The sequence below is a fragment of the Poeciliopsis prolifica genome, unplaced genomic scaffold (assembly GCF_027474105.1).
Source record: "Poeciliopsis prolifica strain line A6 unplaced genomic scaffold, Auburn_PproV2 SCAFFOLD010, whole genome shotgun sequence".
NCBI classification, from domain to species: Eukaryota; Metazoa; Chordata; class Actinopteri; order Cyprinodontiformes; family Poeciliidae; genus Poeciliopsis; species Poeciliopsis prolifica.
The window spans coordinates 9,324,241-9,343,428 of NW_026562385.1; the positions used below are offsets into that span (position 1 = coordinate 9,324,241).

The following is a 19,188-nucleotide window of genomic DNA, read 5'->3' on the forward strand; positions in this document are numbered from 1 at the left end:
ATTCCTCTTGTATTTGATATCCAACTTTTGTTTTCAATATATTTTTTAAAGGTATTCTTTGGTGGTGAGCTGAAAAGTATTTGAGTCTGGAGGAAAATTCAAGCAAAACCTATGGCTGGAGTTCCGCAAAAAACATTATTACTTACAGTTTAAAATTAAAAGATGACTTTAAGCTTAAATGTGTCTGACGTGTTGTTATTCTGGACTTCAAACTGGGGAAAGCGTTCAAGTACAAGTAAGGACTTTAAAACTGTGGCAGTTTGTCTGAGTAAAGCTCAGAAAATTATATTGACTCTCTTTCCTTATTTTCTGGATTACAAAGTGACTTTTTTTTTTTTTTTAATGTGTTGCCTTGCAGAAAAAATATCCGGAGTGGTTCGTAGGTCAGCAGTGAGTTGCTGAACAGAGTCAGCCTGAACAATCAAATAACAACAGGTTAAAAATAAATCAGGTTTTGATTACTTTCTCATTTTTCTGCGCAGGATTACACAGAAAATGAGAAGTGAAAGGCAAACGGGATACCATGTGATCTGCAAGAAATGAAGCGTGTTGGCTTGTGAAAACATGGATGTTCTCACACTTCAAAAATAACCTTTATCAAATATCAAGGAGTAGAAACTCACACACAAAGAGCACCCAGTTTAGAACGTGACTTTGTGACCAGTCTGGAGGTTCCTGCACTTCACAATATTTACCTCACCTGCTTAATGTCAACAGAAATAATCTTTCGATAGAAAACAAATCTATTTCCACTTTGTTTTGCACAAAAGAAAAAGAACTAAGAGCTAAGAGACCGTGCTGTAAGTGAGACAACAGTGTGAAAATGAAAATAAATGTGGTTGAGCTAACCATAAAAACACACAACATCATTTTTTTTAATAAAAAGGGCATTTCCTCTTGACAGGCAGAAGTTAAAAAACAATAATGATTGAGTATTTTAGAAGATAGAAGTGGCAAAACCAGAACTTGTCCAGTACAAATAACACAACATACAGCTTCAAATATGCAATGCAAATCTGCTCACTTATCATGTTACTCTATTCCTAAAAGTGTGCATTGAATGGAGGATTGAAATCCTGAGCATAGTATTATGAAAAAATTAACATGGAAATCAGTTTTAAAAATTCAACACCTACACATGCGTACAAAAGACACATGACAAAAGACAACTGGATACCCTCTGTGTGCCATGTGTTCCATCAAAGGTCAAATATGTTTTATTGCAATGCGCTGCAGATTTTAATACATCGCTTTCCACGAAAAAACAATAATAACCCAATATATAGTGCAGCAGCAGAAAATGAAAAGGCAAATCTTGTTTGTCATCCCGTTTCATACACGGTGGCCGCTGCATAAGACAACTCAAAGTGCTCAGTTCTCGTGTCAAAGTGTTGATGTTTTACTTACAAACCAAATCTCACTCCAACGTGCCACACCACTCACTGCCACCTACTGTCCAAACATTGTAAATGCGCGACGTGTTCATGACAAAACAGTTTTGTCATTATCGTTTGACTAAAACGGAAGTTTATTTTTCTATGTAGTTAGTGTGTTTTTTACACTAACGTTATGGAGTTAGTTTAATGCCTTTTTTTACACACTCGCGTCTTGGCTAAAATAATAATAATAATAATAATAATAATAATAATAATAATAATAATAATAATAATAATAATAATAATAATAATAATAATAACTTTTTCCTCAACACATTTAACACGGATGAGGAACTAATTAATTATTATTATTATTACTATTATAAGTATAATTTTAGAAAACTACATTAGTGTAAGGGGATTCTTTCTATACCTTGCAGCTGTACAATTAAATTGTACATATCGATACACATTTCAACATTCAATGTTCTTTCTTCATGGCTAGATATTATTAAAAACACAGGGGAAAGTTCGTGAGTTTATTGTATCATACAATGAAAGGGGGGTGATTAATTTCCCTCATTTCAACGTTTTACGACACTGCAGCCTTCACGACACCTGTACGATCTCCTTTACAGTAATTTTGACTTCTCGGGCGCGGATTTTGTAAACAAAGTTAAACCGTGTCACTTTGACTAGGCTCGAAACGGTTCATTATATCAACAAGTCTACAAACTTTCTCTTTATTTTATTTTTCTTATCGACTTACCATAAATAAAAAGTCAATTTTTGTAGCTGGGGAAAACTTTTTAGCCGTCCGAGAAGCTTTCTGAGAGCCGCCACGATGCTTTCAGCCACCCCTGCTAGCTAAGATGCTAACCGATCGGAAGAGCGGCAGGACCGGGGAGGCTGAGTCCGGGGCCAGCCGCTGCTGCTTCATGTGACAGCGGGCCAGGCATGCTGATAGCGCACATCCTCGGCAGACCCACGCTTCGATCGGGACTACTGCGGGCGAGGACGGGCTTTTCCTGGGCGACACGGAGCCGCCGGTGCTCGGACGCAGCGCAGGGGGCAGACATGATTCGCAGCAGGGCTCAGATCAAGCGAGTCCTCTGCGTGGCAGAGAAGAACGACGCAGCCAGAGGCATCTCTGAGATCTTGTCTGGCGGCAGAGCCAGGAGGGTGAGTCACCGCTGATCAGAGCTTCACTGTTACTGAAGCTTGTAGGTGTCACTGCTATCTGACATAACCTCAGAGCAAGTAAAAGAAAGCTCCCATTATCTTCATTGTTTTGTGATGACAACACTGTCGTTGTCAGCACCGCTCATTATGCGTTTCTCTTTTGCAGAGAGAAGGATTTTCGAAGTTCAATAAAATATATGAGTTTGAATGTAGTCTTTTTGGGCAGGTAAGCAACCCCCACATGCATTTGAATGTCTGATTGTGATTCCCTCTGATTTCTCTGGTTGTTGTCCTCATCTCAGAATGTGACTGTGACAATGACCTCAGTATCAGGCCATCTGCTGGGTCTGGAGTTCAAAGCGCCTTTCCAGAAATGGTAAGTGGAAATGAATATATGCCTACGGTGACCTGGACGTAGGGTTTTAACACTTGAATTTTTTGTCGTTTCTCTTCCAAGGCTCAGCTGCAGTCCCGTGTTGCTGTTTGATGCAGAGGTAGAGAAGATTTGCCCGGACAACATGGTTCAAATCAAGGTGAGGCTGGAACTGAGAGGAAACACAAAACACTAAAGCGTGTCACTTTAATTTCTTTAAATAGCCAATGTCTATTTTTGTTTATTTAAATTCGTCTTGTAAGGAAAGAAAAAGCAAAGGGCTAGAGGTGGGCATTACATTGATTTGATCGATTCATCACATATTCTGTTTTTGATTATTTAAATTTTGGAAAATATGTTTTTTTTTTCCGCTGATGCTTTTCTTGGGTGTCCAAGGTTATGTTAACCCAACTGCCATCTTGATTCTGTTTCTTTCGACTACAAGTTCAGGTCAACCCACAGAAGTAAAAGCCATTTTATGATATTTTCTGTCATTTACAGAATTTTAAAAAAGTGAGGAAGAAATGTATTAACATCCAAAATCAAATTTGGTTTTAAAAAAATTTGATTTTATTTTCAAGCCAGATCACTTAGCGTTAAAAGAAGCCTTGTTTCATCCAGCTGCCAGCTGAGCCACAGTGCACAGCAACACTGGAGGAAAAATCCTGAACTTTACACATCTGTACATACAGCAAAAACTGTGATAATTTGTTTTTTAAAGTCTTGGCACAAGATACTGTTAGTCGCCTGTAGAGGGCGCTGATAAAAAGCTGGACTTTAATGAAGAACATGTGACCATACCATAACTTTAGAGAAATGGGATTCATACTCAGAGAAACCGACTCTCTTTATTCTACAGTTTATCAAATAAAACTTTATTAACCACTAATATGAAGAGCGGAACTAAAACTAGCTTAAAATATTTGTATTTCAGTCCTACATCTCATGTCAGTGGTTAATATTCATACCTTATAAATCGCAGAAAGTCACCTGGAATGTTTTCATTTGGTTATTAAAGTTTCTTAAGTTGTGAATTGACATAACATAACTTGATTATATAATTTCAAAAGGTCAAATTTTTGTGTTTAATTCTTGGTAGCGGACTCTGGAGAGGGAAGCGAGGCAGTGCCAGGCTCTGGTCATCTGGACTGACTGTGACCGGGAGGGAGAAAACATTGGCTTCGAAATCATTGACGTTTGCAAAGCAGGTTCATACTTATCCACATACTACTTTTGCACATTATTCCTCTGTCTGCTAATATCTAAAAAAAAAAATATATATATATATATATATATATATATATATATATATATATATATATATATATATATATATATATATATATATATATACATTTATTTTCTCCAGTGAAACCCAATTTGCAAATCTTTCGAGCGAAGTTTTCGGAGATCACTCCCAACTCGATTCGAAGAGCGTGTGAGACGCTGACGGAGCCCGACTCCAACATCAGCGACGCTGTCGATGTCCGGCAGGAGCTGGATCTGCGGATAGGTGAGGCGGTGACCGCTCCGTCAAGCAGGAAAATATGCAAGCGACTGGAACTCATTGTTCACTATAAGTTGGCTGATGACATTCCACTCGTCCCTCTGTCTTCTGATCGTCGTCAGGCGCGTCCTTTACCCGGTTCCAGACGCTTCGCCTGCAGAAGATCTTCCCCGAGTCCCTGGCCAATCAGCTGATCTCATACGGCAGCTGTCAGTTTCCCACCCTGGGATTTGTGGTGGAGCGCTTCAAAGCCATTCAGGCTTTTATACCCGAGACTTTCTACAAGATCAAAGGTAAGAATTCATGTGCTGGAAATAAAAGTTGATTGATTACGCTTGGATTAAACCTATAAAACCTGTCCTGTATGTCTGTCTTTGTCTCAGTGCTCCATGAGGTGGAAGAGGACAGAGTTGAGTTCAGCTGGAAGAGAAACCGTCTCTTCCATCACACAGCTTGTCTGGTGCTGTACCAGATCTGCATGGAGGTATGAGTCTGTTTTTAAGAGCATAAGCACAGTATTGATTATACCATTGATAACCCTGTAACTTCTGCACATTGAGTCTTATTAACTCTCTAACGTCATTTAATATTTTGGATTTCAGTTGATAGACCAGCTCAATGGAGCACTTACTGACAACTTTTACAAATAAAAGTCTGAAAAATGTGGCATGCATGTGTATTGAGCTCTTGAGGGTCAATATTTGGGTTATTTCTCCTGCGGTTTTACACATTTGGAGTCAGGATTTTTTTTATTAAATTTTTTTCATATTTATTCTCAAATATGGAAGGAAAGACGTGAAATTTGGAAAATGTACAAAAATTGGAAAAAAACTATGTAAAATCTGATATTCAAGGAAAAAAAATTATTAATAAATATCAAATAAATGAGAAAGAAAATTATGAAATGAAAATGAAACTTAATAAAACATTGAGATTAGAAATCAAAAAATTAATAATTAAATAGTTGTAATGTTAAATTGATGCTGCTGAAAATGACAAATTTATGTTGCACTGTATAATCAAATAAGTTTGGAAAGTCCTGATTTTTCATTTTTTTATGAAAGGATTATTTGGCACATTAAACACCTTAACAAGGAATTTATTTATTTCTAGATATATTGATAATTTTGGCAGAATTTGTCCTCCATATGATTGACAATAGTTGCAAAATGGTCAGCCTCAACAGACAATGTGCTCAGTGAATGTTTCAGACAACAGGGAACGGAGGTTGAGGTGCCAGAGATACCATCATGGGAGGACAAGCCCCTACATGGGATGTACCACCAGCAAATAACCCAAGTGGCTGATATCAGTAAATCCTACCAATGGATGGAAAAAGCTGGACTCAAGGACAGCACAGAGGCCCTCATCAGGCCCTAAACACCAGAGCAATAGAGGCCCAGATCTACCACACCAGACAAACCCAAGGTGTAGGTTGCCAAGGAGGCCCCTGAGACAGTCCAGCACATCACAGCAGGGTGCAAGATACTGGCAGGGAAAGCGTACATGGAACGACATAACCAAGTGGCAGGCATAGTGTACAGAAACATCTGTGCAGAATATGGACTGGAAACCTGAATATGGACTGGAAAGGTGGTGGAGAACGCCAGAGCTAAGATCCTGTGGGACTTCCAGATCCAGACAGACAAAATGGTAATGGCGAACCAACCAGACATTGTCGTAGTGGATAAACATCAGAGGAAAGCCGTTGTGGTAGATGTAGCAATACCAAGTGATTGCAACATCAGGAAAAAGGAGCACGAGAAACTGGAGAAATACCAGGGCCTCAGGGAAGAACTGGAGAGGGCCTGGAAGGTGAAGACCACAGTGGTGCCTGTGGTCATCGGGGCCCTCGGGGCAGTAACCCCCAAACTGGAGCATTTTTTTTTTTTTTAATATTGCAATATCATTGACCATATTGCACTTCTTGTACCGAAGCGTCTTTAGCTTTTTGCTAGTTTGCTCAGCAGCTTCACCAGAACAACAATCCGAAAACACGGTAACGCATCTTAAACAGAACGGGGCGAATAACTTACAACACAATGGACGTATCCCACCAATAATCATATGTTATCACACTGTAATTAAAGCTGGTAGCAAAGCCATATTCGGTATCGCCCCAGTGCACCTTGTAGATTCAAAGTCTCCTGTTTTTTTTGTTTGCTTGTTTTTCTGATTTCTGTACTCAGACTGTGTGATGTTGGATCGTCGTTCTGATCTTCTGTTTGTTGATCCAGCTTTGGCGCGCTTGAGCTCTAAATCCCGAGTGGTTTCACCCACTGACGACAGAACAGAAGAGGTGTCGTCTGAACGTGGGAGCGTCATCAAGAGAAACACTTATTCTTTCCCTGCGACGCTGATGAGCCCTGTAATTATCATTCAGCTAGCTTTTCGCTCTTTTTTTTATTTTTTTCTTTCCCACAGAGCAAGCTGTGAGTGTCGGGAGACAGAAGCGGGTCAGAGCTCACTCCATCACAGGCTGGCTATTATTCCTTTACCTGTTTGCTCAAGGTTGGGCGGCTGTTACATTTCTCAGCAATAAGGCTCCAAATGACTGCAGACTTTAATGCATGCTGCAGTAAATCAGCCAAGAATCTGGAGTTTAATGTTTTTAATACAAAACAACATTTACATTTCTTTTTTTCTTTTTTTTTTTTTTTTGTTAAGGCTGGTACCAAACACTGTTTACCTTGCACTGAAAACAGTGGAGAGCAGTGGTTCTTATTTATATCCAGTATCAAAGATGAGGATATGTTTATTTGACGTTTCCAGATGCCAGTCAGCTGCTCCCAGCTGTAAAAACAAGACCACATTGCCATGGCTACACATCACAACAACCGTCCGAAAGTAATAAAAAATAAAAAAAAGTGACATCGACACTTTTTTTTTTTTTACACACCTTCCAGATGGAGAGGTGTGTAAACATGCGACGCCTCAACCAGAATCTGATTAACAACGTTACAGAAAGAACCAATCAGAAGTGACGTTGCAGAGAAACTGCAACACGCCGACGCCGTTCTTGAATTTCAGAAATTCAGAAATGCAGTGAGCATGAGAGTGCAGGGGGCTGAATACAGGTGTACGCCACACTTTTCAGATTAGAATATTGAAAACTATTTATCGTTTTCGGATCCTTTGCACTTCACGATCATTCAGTGTGAATCCTGTCAAACTCTTTTGAGCCACTAACGCTGGATGATTCATTCTTTTAGTCTCCCACCTTCATTTAGATATTCTCTTTTCAAAACAATTGTTCTTTTTTTTTATTATTACTACAATATGTGGTTTTCTGGAAATGATTGCTTTTATTTTGCTATAACAGAAACTTGCTGGTGATACCAGAGCCTGCAGTGTGTGTGTGTGTGTGTGTGTGTGTGTGTGTGTGTGTGTGTGTGTGTGTGTGTGTGTGTGTGTGTGTGTGTGTGTGTGTGTGTGTGTGTGTGTGCTCTCTGATGTACCTTAACAATGACCGACCGCTTTGATGTCTTTCTGTCTGGTTTCGGTGCTCACCAAAGCACAGAGCCTGCCTTTGTCAACACGTTCAGTGACATCCACATAAACACAGACTGTGGGAGAACCACGGTTCTGGTTCTGTTTGACCTCAGCACAGCACTTAATACTGTTGACCATGACATGTTACTGAAGAGACTGGACAGCTGGGTTGGTACAGTACTTTATTGGTTCGACTTCTTTGAGTCAGTAGATAATATTTCATCGACTCGCACTTTAGTCTCACGCGGGGTTCCCCAAGTTTCAATCCTGGGACCCCCTATTATTTAATATCTATAAATAGTCTGGCTCAGGTTATAACATAAGTTTTGTTACCATAGCTACATGGATGATCCACAGCTCTACATGATGATGTCACTCTGAACCTATCCAATCACTGAACAGATGCTTAGAACAGATAAATGTGCCAAAACTTTCTCCAGCTGATTAGAAACAGAATTGAAGTTTTTATCTTTGGACCTGAAGAGGAGCGATCCAGAGTCAACGCACAGCTGCAGTTTTTAGCCTTCAAATCAAGTTGAAAAAATCCCATTTCTCCCAGTCGATGAACAATGACTGGGACCTTATTAATCGCAGTTCCAACTTTTCATTGGTTTCCTTTATTGCACCACTGCTGTATAATGTCCTTGCATTTGTTTTCATCTTATAAATCACTCTGAACATTCCTGCTGCTGAAACGCACCAGGTGTAAACACGCCGCGGTGCCTTTAGAAAATGTTTTGTTGACTCATGCGAATAAATACGGTTCAAAAGTAACATGTGAACAGAGAATATATTATCATTTATTCCCAGGATCCCATAGCAACAGTCACCTCAGTAACAAGCAAACCCAAGAGCAAATGGAGACCACTGCCTTTGGACACTGTGGTAAGATAATAAAAGCAAACAGCAACACATGTGATGTAAGCCGCAGCATGAAAAAATCATTTTCTTGTTTGCAAAGTCTTCTGTGTTGATCTGACGTGCAGGAACTGGAGAAACTGGCGTCTAGGAAGCTCAGAATAAATGCCAAAGAGACGATGAAGATTGCTGAAAAGCTTTATACTCAAGGGTGGGTAAAGCATTAAGTTCACCTTAGTCCTCCATCTTTCCCTGCCTCTCAGAGTCTTTCCCGTTTATAAACACACAGGAACCATTTGGTGTTTTGCAAAGCGTCGTTCCTCTGTGCAAATACGACATGACGCTGCATTTTTATTTTTTTTAAATTTTCTATTCAGGTTAATCAGCTATCCTCGCACAGAAACCAACATATTTCCTGCAAACCTTCCCCTGGCGCCCCTGGTGGAGCAGCAGGCGCAGAGTCCGGAGTGGGGGACATTTGCCCAGCGGGTTCTGGACCAGCCTGGGGGCCCCAACCCACGGCAGGGCAAAAACTCTGACCAGGCCCACCCTCCCATACACCCCACCAAGTACACCAACACGCTGCAGGTGGGTTGGTTCACGTCGTTTTTGTTTTCATTCTTTACTTTTTTTGTTTTTAGATGGGGGGATTTTTTTTTTGCAAAATCAAGTGAAATGTTGCATAAGATTCTCCTGGTAGAAGTAACCTTGTGGCATTTATGCAAACATTTAAGATGGCTGCTCCTAATGAACCAGGTTCTGGTTCTGCTGAAAGTTTGTTCTGGTTAAAGCTGAGTTTTTCCTCTCCACTGTCGCTACACGCATGCTCAGTAAGAGAGAAGCTTTTTAAACAATTTACATAACTTGAGCTTGTCTGCATTGTTTGACAACTAGGATCAATTGGAATGATTGAATTGAATCAACTATATTTAATCAATAAACGTCTTTCAGTCGACATTTGATGTCAGTTTATTTATACTCATGATCGTATAAATAAACTGAAATGAATTTAAACACAATTTCTAGGCTTAAAACGTTTGGAAAGGTATGAAAATGTCTTTTCACAATGTTAGTGTAAAAATTAAACTGGTTACATAAATAGGTTTTATAACTAGACTTTCATATCATTTTAATTTTTCCGGTTGAAGTGATTCCAACACAAAATGTGTTTATATGTATTTATATTTTATCTTTTGAGTTACCAGGTGACATTACAGATTGAACATTTACAAAAGCTTTAAGCAAATCCAAAATCACACACTGTCCTTTGAAGAGTCTATCTATTTAAGAATCATTGGATTTTTCAGTCCATATTGAACAGTAATCATGTTTCAAAATGTTACATTAGAGCAGATCTGAATTAGCTCTGATGCTAAACGAATTTGGGAAAAAAATAACGAAACAGCCCTTTACTTCTCTTCTGAGTTTGGAGCCAGATTAAATGCTGTTTGGGGGATTTTGTGGAACACACAGATGTTGAAACCCGACATGGTAAAAGTTTTGCCAGAAGGTCGTAGAAACTGATGGAAACATGTCGAACATGCGTGGAAATCTCGAATGCGTGTCTCGTTTTCCAGGGCAACGAAGCACGTGTATACGAGTTCATCGTGCGGCACTTCCTGGCCTGCGTTTCCCAGGACGCTTTGGGGCAGGAGACGGTGGTGGAAATAGAAATTGCTCAAGAGAAGTTCTCCACGTCTGGACTCATGATTATTGCGAGGAATTACCTGGACGTCTACCCGTACGAGAGGTGGAGCACAAAGGTGGGTTTGCTTTTTATTTTTGTGTTGAACGTACCGATAGCTTCTGCTCTTAGTGATTAATTAAGAAAATTGCGTTGTGTTTTTTGTTTATTTTTTTCCAGCTGATACCAGTTTATGAGCAGGGCTCCCAGTTCCAGCCGTCCGCTATTGAGATGGTGGACGGACAGACGAGTCCGCCTCAGCTGCTGACCGAAGCCGACCTCATATCCCTGATGGAGAAGCACGGCATCGGTAAATCTGTCTAAAATGAAAAAAAAAAATGTCATCAGCTTTTATGAGGCCTCGCTAAACTTTGAAGAACAAAAGCAGTAATACTTTCTATAGATCAGTTACTTTCTGGCAACAGTGAGACGGATGCCTTCTCTTATGAAGAAGGCTTCCGTCTTCTCGGACAGGAAACGCCGAGGCATTGGGCCAGCGATACTTCCCACGGAAAGGAAAAAACAAAATGTTACGCTATTATTACATCTGTATAATAGTTTTTAGAAATTAAATAAAAAAAACAACTACATGGAGCGAGTCAGAATGCATGTAATTTTAGGTGAAACACATGATTAACTGTAGTACAATAAGTTCAGGTCACATCCAAGAACGTCTACATTATTTGCAGTTTGCTAAAATATAGTTTTATTTGTCCTCTTAAAATTTGTGCTATCTTTAAATGTAACATCAGTTGGCATTTAATCCCAGAGTTAATCCTGACTGAGAACGCTGGGAATATAAATCTGTCAAAGTTTGTTTACTTTGACTTGGGGAAGAAAATTGTAGGGAGTTAAAAGCAGCAATAACTATTTGTTATGACTTTTATATTATGGTAATATAACATGTTTTCAAATGTTTATATTATGGTAACATAAAAGTGATAGCTAAACAGAAGCGCTGGTACCGGGTGATCTTTTTTACTGAAAATAAAACCAGCACAGCCAGGAAACTAACACAGAGTGCAGGGCCAGGGTTACTTTCTATGGATATAAAAAAAAACAAGGCATATATCATGTTTGTTTAAAATGGAGTGTGTGAGTTTCTGCACTACATGTGTGTATTCCAGGCACGGACGCGACCCACGCAGATCACATCGAGACCATCAAGAGTCGCATGTACGTCGGTCTGACTGCGGACCAGAGGTTTCTCCCCGGGGAGCTCGGCATGGGACTAGTGGAAGGTAACTTCGCCTGCGTCTCCGCAATCTGCCGCGCGAACCGCGCCGTCGTTAACGTGCCGTCGCCCGTGTCGATTGTGCGTCCAGGTTACAACTCCATGGGCTACGAGATGTCGAAACCCAACCTGCGCGCCGAGCTGGAGGCCGACCTCAAGCTGGTGTCGGAGGGCAGGAAGGACAAGCGGAGCGTTCTGCAGCACCACATCCAGAAATACAAATCTGTGTTCATAGAGTCCGTGAGGAAGGCAAAGAAGTTAGTCGCACTTTAAGTCACACGACGACGGAGCGGATCGGCGCGCTTCCTTCACTGTGTCCGAGCAACATGTCGCTGCTTTTTCTCGCCGCTTCAGGTTAGACGAGGCTCTGTCGCCGTACCTGGGCGCAGCTCTGGAGCTGCCGGACGCGGAGCAGCTGGACATGGAGGTCCCGCTGCCGGTCAGGAAGTGTCCTAACTGTGGGCGGGACATGGTGCTGAAGAAGAAGAGGGAGGGAAACAGGTGAGAGCACAGAGAGACTAACTCTGAATAACCTAGTAACAAACCTTCGTCTAGTTCATAGTTCCACATAAACTTACATGTTTGAATTTTAATCTTAGTCCAGAAGCAATGTTTTTGTGTTTTTGACAATTTTCCACATTACAGTTACAAATTTCAGTGTTTTTTGGGGGATTTAATGTGACAGACCAACACAAAGCAGCACATAATTGTGAAACAGAAGGAAAATAATTTTCCAATATTTGTGTTTGAAGCTCCTTTTGGCTGCAGGTAGAGCTGGGTGTCTTGTTGGGGAGCGTCCCTAACAGCTTTATGCATCTAGGAAACAACATTTTTGCTGCTTCTTTTCTGCCAAATAGATCCAACTCGGTCCTGATGTGATTGATAGCATAACTTGTCCATAAAACACAATGAAGTAACATGGGAAAACGTGAAAAAGTTCAAGCCCCATGTGGCGATCCCACTGCTGGATTAATTATCTGTAAAGCGTTGAATGAGTGATAATAATCGGCCTGTTCCCTGTGTGTGTATCTGCAGTAAGTTTCTGACCTGTGTGGGCTTCCCGGCCTGTAAGACGGCCGTCTGGTTCCCGGACGCGGTGCTGGAGGTCAGCAGGGACGACGGTGTTTGTCCCACTTGTCAACCGAGCCCCATTCACCTGTGAGTACCGACACCGCGCTTCACTGCGACTCTTTAGCTCAAGTGCTAAAGAGTTACACCGTAAAAAGTGGCAGCACTGATTCGCAGTTTTTTTGGTTTTTTTTTCGGGGTTTTTTTTACCTCCTAACAAAGCTGTTGCCCACAACGAGCCTCATTGAGTAGCTTTGAAGACTGAATCTAATAAACACAGAAACACAATGTTCTCATCGCTCTTAAGATTCAGAAAGGTGTTTTTTGATGATTGAATCTGTCACCTGATTAAGTGAAAGTCCAAAGCATTGAGGGGTTTTTCGTCGAATGTTGTTTTTCCAACACGCCAGGGGAAGTGTGGCACCATTTTTGTGTCAACTGGGGGACATCCTTGTCTTTCCTGTTGGGCTGCTGTGGTTAAAAACATCGTAAAGGCACGAGGTGCTGCTAAATTAAGGGGAATCTGTTCTGACACATTAAATCTGACACCCAGGGAAATCCAGCTTTTTTTGTTACTCAAAACAAACAACATTTATGAGCCGATGACAGTTTTCAAATGTTTGCACCAATTAATTGATGAGACAGTAGAAGCAGCTCAGACAGTTATCACTGCTTTTCGTTGCTGTTCTGGGTTCGTTTGTGACCTCATAGATGAGTAACTGTGGTCGGCTGGCCATTCACATAAAGGTTGTTTCATGTTTTCTTCGCAGATAACGACTCTCATTGTTATTCACTTGATTCCCAAACCATTAGAAACTTCTCTTGTCTCCCCTTTCTGTATGGATTGAGTTCATTTCTTCCTCATCTGCTCTTAATGCAGCGTAAGGTTTCCCCCAAAATACTTGCTAACCCTGGTGGTTGGGTGTTAGGGCAGTCATGCATACAGCGGCTCGTCGTGTTTTTGAGTTAAACAATATTTAAAATTGACATGAAATCCGCACTCCATCTCACTCCTTGGATGTTTCGGAGGAAACACAAGTCATCAATCTCCTCTCAGCACGATTCAACCCCTCAGGAACTGCACTGATGTCCTGTGGAAACAAAACCTGTCAGCAGTGACCTCTGCTACCTTGAGTTCCCTCCGAACCATGACAACAACAACAACAACAAGGACGATGACTCGGTGAAACTCTGGAGCCATCTGCGGCCTCTCAGCTGCAAGAACCGCGACTAAACTCTTGTTTACAAGCAGGCGTTAACCCCCAGAGCACCGGCCTCGGCTCGGTCCAAATATAGGGCCCGCTCGCTCCAAAGTGCTCTGCACCAGCTCCGGTTACCATAGCAACCGGGCTTCACGGAGCTCAACGTTGAGCTTCGCCGCTTGTTCTCAAAGCCGTGTCGTTTTCTCCAGTCGCTTTTCGGATGACTTCTGCCCGTCCTCAACCGGGTCAGAGCGCGGATCCGTTCCTCCCGCCGCGCGTCGCGTCGTGAGTCTCTGACCGGCCGCAGCCGGTACCGGCCGAGAGTACCGACGGGTCCAGGTCCGTTTTAGGGTCATTTGTGAATGTTTGTAGCCCGGCGCATCGATCAGCCGCCTTGCTGCAGTTCAAGCCTCCATCGCTTTGACCCAACAAACAAGCATTAAGTATAAATCATGTTTGTGTGCGTAGTAACATGGGTTTTGCTGGTTTTTCTGTGTTTCATTTGAATGAATTGTTTCTGCTTAAACTTAGAGGACAACATCATCACCTTCCTGTTTGCACCACCGTTCCTCTCGACTCTGGAATAAGACTCCTAAATAATTGAACGCTTGCGAAACGGACTGCAGCAAAAATAATATTCAGGAGCAAAATCGAAACTGAAACGTGATTAATAGCGCTGGCACAAAAAAAAAAACATTTCAAATGTCACTATATTCCAATATTTTCTTCTCTTAATCTTTTAGTAGTATTTATTTTTTTGCTTTAAATATGTGGGAAGAAAAAAGATTGATTTAAACAAAAACAAAAAAAAAACACAAATCCCAGAAACAGAACAAGAGAAAACCTCATGTTAATACAGACTTTTTGAAAAGAAGGACTTTGAGTTTATCTTTGGTAAATCAGATTCATCACCTGCATCAAACTGCATCAGTATGCTTGGTTCTGATAGTATTTATTAATTATTAATAGTTTATTAATTTAAGGCATCTTGTAAGAGGCTCTGTTTAAATGTGTCAAGGAGGGTCTTGAGAAGAAAGTGCATGTTTGTCCTCTTGATGATAGTTTACTCTTTTTCTTTTGTCCTAAATATGTACAAATATTTATATAGCTAAGCTGTTTATTGTAGGCATTAGTAGCGCATTGTACAACTAGTTGCAGCAGGATACAAGACTTTCTGAAAAGTGTGGTGTGCATTTGTGTTTAGCCCCCTTCTACTCTGATACGTCTTGATACAATCCAGTTTAAAGCGGAGTTAGGGCATAAAAATATGTCAGAAGCTTTGACCCTCTGAGTACGGCTGAAATGATTCGTCACACTTTTCTGATTATTATTTGTAAAAAAAAATAATATTAGTTTGCAAACCGTGTGTTTTTGAATATGTTGTGTATTTAGCACAATATATTAAGTTGCGTTTAGTGATTTGTTGAAGCGGTTTGCACTTCAGGGCCGCCAACGGTACCTCTTCTCTTGTTCCCTCTCTGGGCTCGGTTCCCTGAATTTTTGTTTCCCGACTTTTTCAGGCTGAAGTTTAAGTTCCGCAGAGGCAGCGTTCCTCCCATGATGCCTCTGGAATTTGTTGGCTGCATCGGTGGCTGCGACGAGACGCTCAGAGAGGTTTTGGACCTCAAGTACCTCAGAGGAGGAGGAGGAAGCAGAGCACTGGGGGATGCTACAGGATGGCGTGGAGGAGGAGGAGGAGATGATCCGCCGCCGAGGCCGCCACCGCCCAGACCCTCCATGCCTCCTGTTCCCGCCTGGACGCCCCAGGCCAGACCGCCACCAGGCAGCAGCGGCGTCCGCGTAGAACCCTGTAGTGACGTGATCGTCTGCAACTGCGGCCAGGACGCGCTCCTCCTGACGGTGCGCAAAGACGGCCCCAATCAAGGCCGCCAGTTCTACAAGTGCAGCTCCGGGGCCTGCAACTTCTTCCTGTGGGCGGATCAGCCGAGCCAGCAGGGGGCGCCGCCGCAGAGCAGAGGGCCCCCGCTGTCGGTGCAGAGGTCTCCTCAGGCTCCCAGGGCCTCGCTGGGGTTCGGGAACACGTCCGGCGGCGCGGGGCAGACCGTGTGCAACTGCAACGACAACGCCGTGACCCGCACGGTGCAGAAGGACGGCCCCAACAAGGGCCGCATGTTCCACACCTGCGGGAAGCCGAGAGACCAGCAGTGCGGCTTCTTCCAGTGGGCCGACGAGAACGTCCCTCCACCAGGCGAGGCTCACACACAGTTCTACTTTCAGTATTAGTGATCGGCTTTATAAATCTACAGCTTTTTTCCCAATGTGTCCTAAGATTAAACTGATCTTTATCTAAGTAGTATCTACTGTCAAAGTGAGACAGCTCATGTAGAAAATTTCCCTAAAAGTTTCAGCTTGTTAAAAGTGAAACTGAAGCTAGTCCTGCATCAGATATAAACACACACACACACACACACACACACAAACACACAAACAGAAAACCAAAGTCGATGGCTGTGTAGCATTTCAGACAGCAGCTAATTTGTTGAGCCCAAAGCGTTTTGTCTCACACTACAGTCTGGGCTCTTATAAAAGCCATGAGACTAAACATGCTTACAATAAACAGTGCCTTACAAAGACATTATTTACACCATGAATGCTTTTTATGTTTCGCAACAAAACACGGGTCTATTTACTGGGATTTGAAGTCATGCATCAACACAAAATAGAGCACAGTCGCAGGTCTGTCAAATGAACAAGTTTTGCTGGACGATAAATTGTCCCAGAAGTTATGGCAAAAAAAAAACAATAACGTTTTTTTTGTTTCTGTTTTGTTTATTTGTTGTGGATATTTTCAGATCCAGTGTCAAATGTTCATCAGAATTTAAAGTTTATTAATCTTTGAGAATGTGTTCTTGCGTTATTGTCACTTGAAAATTGTCTCAACAATATTATCGTTCAGTGAAATTTGTTATTGTGACATGTGACTAAATAATACGTCCGATAGACTTTGCTGAATTTTACTGAACTCCGACCCAGAGCCGCACAGCATTCTGGGGGATGCAGGCAGAGGAGGATACGGTAGCTGTTGAGTAACTTGCACAGCAGCAGTTTCATGATGACACAATGACGTAAAAATAAAAGGTTATTTCTACTGAGAAATGAACAACAGTGGTGGAGAAAGTAAGTGTAACAGTTTGGGAGGACAATGTGGGAAAACATGAAACGTCACGCCACCAGTTTGGCAGTATTTCAGATAATTAAAACAAAAAAGCTACTCGATAATTATCGATATCGCCTGGCGTGAAACTCTTATATTGAGATATTTCAGCCGTATCGTCCAGCTCTAAGTGATGCAAGTCATTTCTGATGATCGTTTAGCTGGAAGACATTTTAAATATCCAAAATGAGTAAATAAAACAACAGGAACAACAAATAAAATGTCTCTATAAACAAAATAGTTATTCAAACAAAAGTAGTTTGTTGAGGACAATGCATCAGGCTGAGGACCTTTGTTATCCAGGTAGAAAAAGAGAGAGATGCAATTTTAATTTGTCATGCGATTAATTGATTTATTGCTTATTGCAACAGGCTTGCATAATTGTGGAGTGGAGAAAAGAATTTGCATTGTTTGAATATTTTTTACCACATAATCAGCCTCTAAAGCATAACTGGATGGATTACAATAGGTCATAATTAACATTTTTTGTCAAGAAGCAAAGTCAAACTTCTCCACGTCTCCTTCCACGTCTCAGGGGGATTCGGTGGAGGATTTAACGCATCTGTCGGCGGCAGAGAGGGAGGGAAGAAGGCGAGGAGGGCGGCGGGCGACGCCGGCGCTGGCAGACCTCCGGCTGCGAGGAAGCCACGGACCTGCGGCATCTGCCACATGCCGGGACACACCCGCCTCACCTGCCCTCAGCGGTGACCGACCGGATCCGGAGCGCCGTGACGTCGCCAAGACGCGGCCGGCTTTGCTTTGCGGCGGACAATGACGAGCGCGTTCATCGAGTGCCTCTTCGCAGCAGATAGATGTCGGCCCGGTTTCGCAGCTCGTCCCGTAAAGGGAAAACAGGTTCGACTGCAGGACCGACGGCTGTAAACAGACTTGAGGGAGCAGAGTTACGCCTCTGAACAACAGCATGAAAGAGAAACTAAAGCTCTCTGTTTGTTCTGCTCTGATCCCATCTCCGCTCTGAGGACAGCTCAAGGTTTCATGTGTCATACGTAACTCTTTTTTCTTTTTTTTACCCCTGGGGGGAAAGACAGAGGAGGGGAGGGGGCGACCGTATGAGGGCATTGATCAGAACCAAAATTAGATGCAAGTTGAATTCTTTCGAGAAGGGGAATTTAAGCCCGTTTCGCTAAAGTCAGACTGTTAAGTCGAGGCTCTTTTACTGCCGGAGGGAAACATCCAGAGAGAGGCCCGGCGCCGCGCTGGACTACTTTTAAAAACTTGTAGGTGTTTGTTACCACGGCAACTCGGAATATGCTCAACAAGTTAATTGTTGGTTTTTCTCCGCTGGCCTTGGATCGGATCAGTCCTTCCCCACATCCAGCCACGGAGAAGAGTCTCTAACAAAACTGTCTGAAGGTGCAATTATTAGATATAGTTTATTTAAGATGCTGAGTTTTACTTGCAATAATTTAAAGAGGAGACGTATTTCACTGTCGTGTTATTTTTGCTGATGCGTGGAGCGTTTATTAAAACACAAAGGAACACAAAGCTCTGCATGTTTTTATTGTTTTTTTTATGTTAAACCTGGTTGATGATAATAAACATTTCTGGCTGGGGCTTCGCTTTTTGGAGGAGCTGGGTTTTGTTTTGAGTCTGCGGTGCTTTGCCTTTCGCTTTTGGTTTTTGCTGTTCGGTCAGTGAAACTTTGGGGGGAGGGAAAGCCCGGGATTTTCTGTCAGCACTTGGGCAAACTTCTTGACCCCGATTCGGTACCTGAGTTCACGTTTTTGGACTTCCCTGCAAAAAAAAAAAAAAAAACACAAAAAAAAGTAATTACTCTCACTGAAACCAGATACTTGACATGCAAAAATATGTATGTTTTTTCTCTCTCTATTTATTTAAAAATGCTCAGTGCCATTTTTAATTAGAATTGTTAAAAAAAATGACATATATATTATTTATTATTCTTGAGGGATGCCTGCATCTCATCCCACCAGACATCAAATAGTGATGATAATTGTAAATCTACCAGTCAGACATCAACTTTTCCACACGCGCAGCCGCACTAAACATACAACA

General features: G+C 41.9%; 1 protein-coding gene across 1 annotated transcript; it reads left to right on the plus strand.

Moving 5' to 3' along the window:
* The first annotated feature begins 2,038 nt into the window (after nt 1-2,038).
* top3a (DNA topoisomerase III alpha) lies at nt 2,039-18,739 on the plus strand. The gene is made up of 19 exons (XM_055035780.1): nt 2,039-2,558; nt 2,725-2,784; nt 2,861-2,934; nt 3,016-3,091; nt 4,031-4,139; nt 4,301-4,444; nt 4,561-4,731; nt 4,822-4,922; nt 8,741-8,815; nt 8,917-8,999; nt 9,166-9,376; nt 10,366-10,551; nt 10,653-10,782; nt 11,600-11,713; nt 11,798-11,963; nt 12,061-12,207; nt 12,742-12,864; nt 15,497-16,185; nt 17,687-18,739. Exons 1-19 carry the CDS (start codon nt 2,334-2,336, stop codon nt 17,857-17,859), a joined length of 3,057 nt encoding a protein of 1,018 aa, XP_054891755.1. The 5' UTR covers nt 2,039-2,333; the 3' UTR covers nt 17,860-18,739.
* Nucleotides 18,740-19,188: the final 449 nt, after the last annotated feature.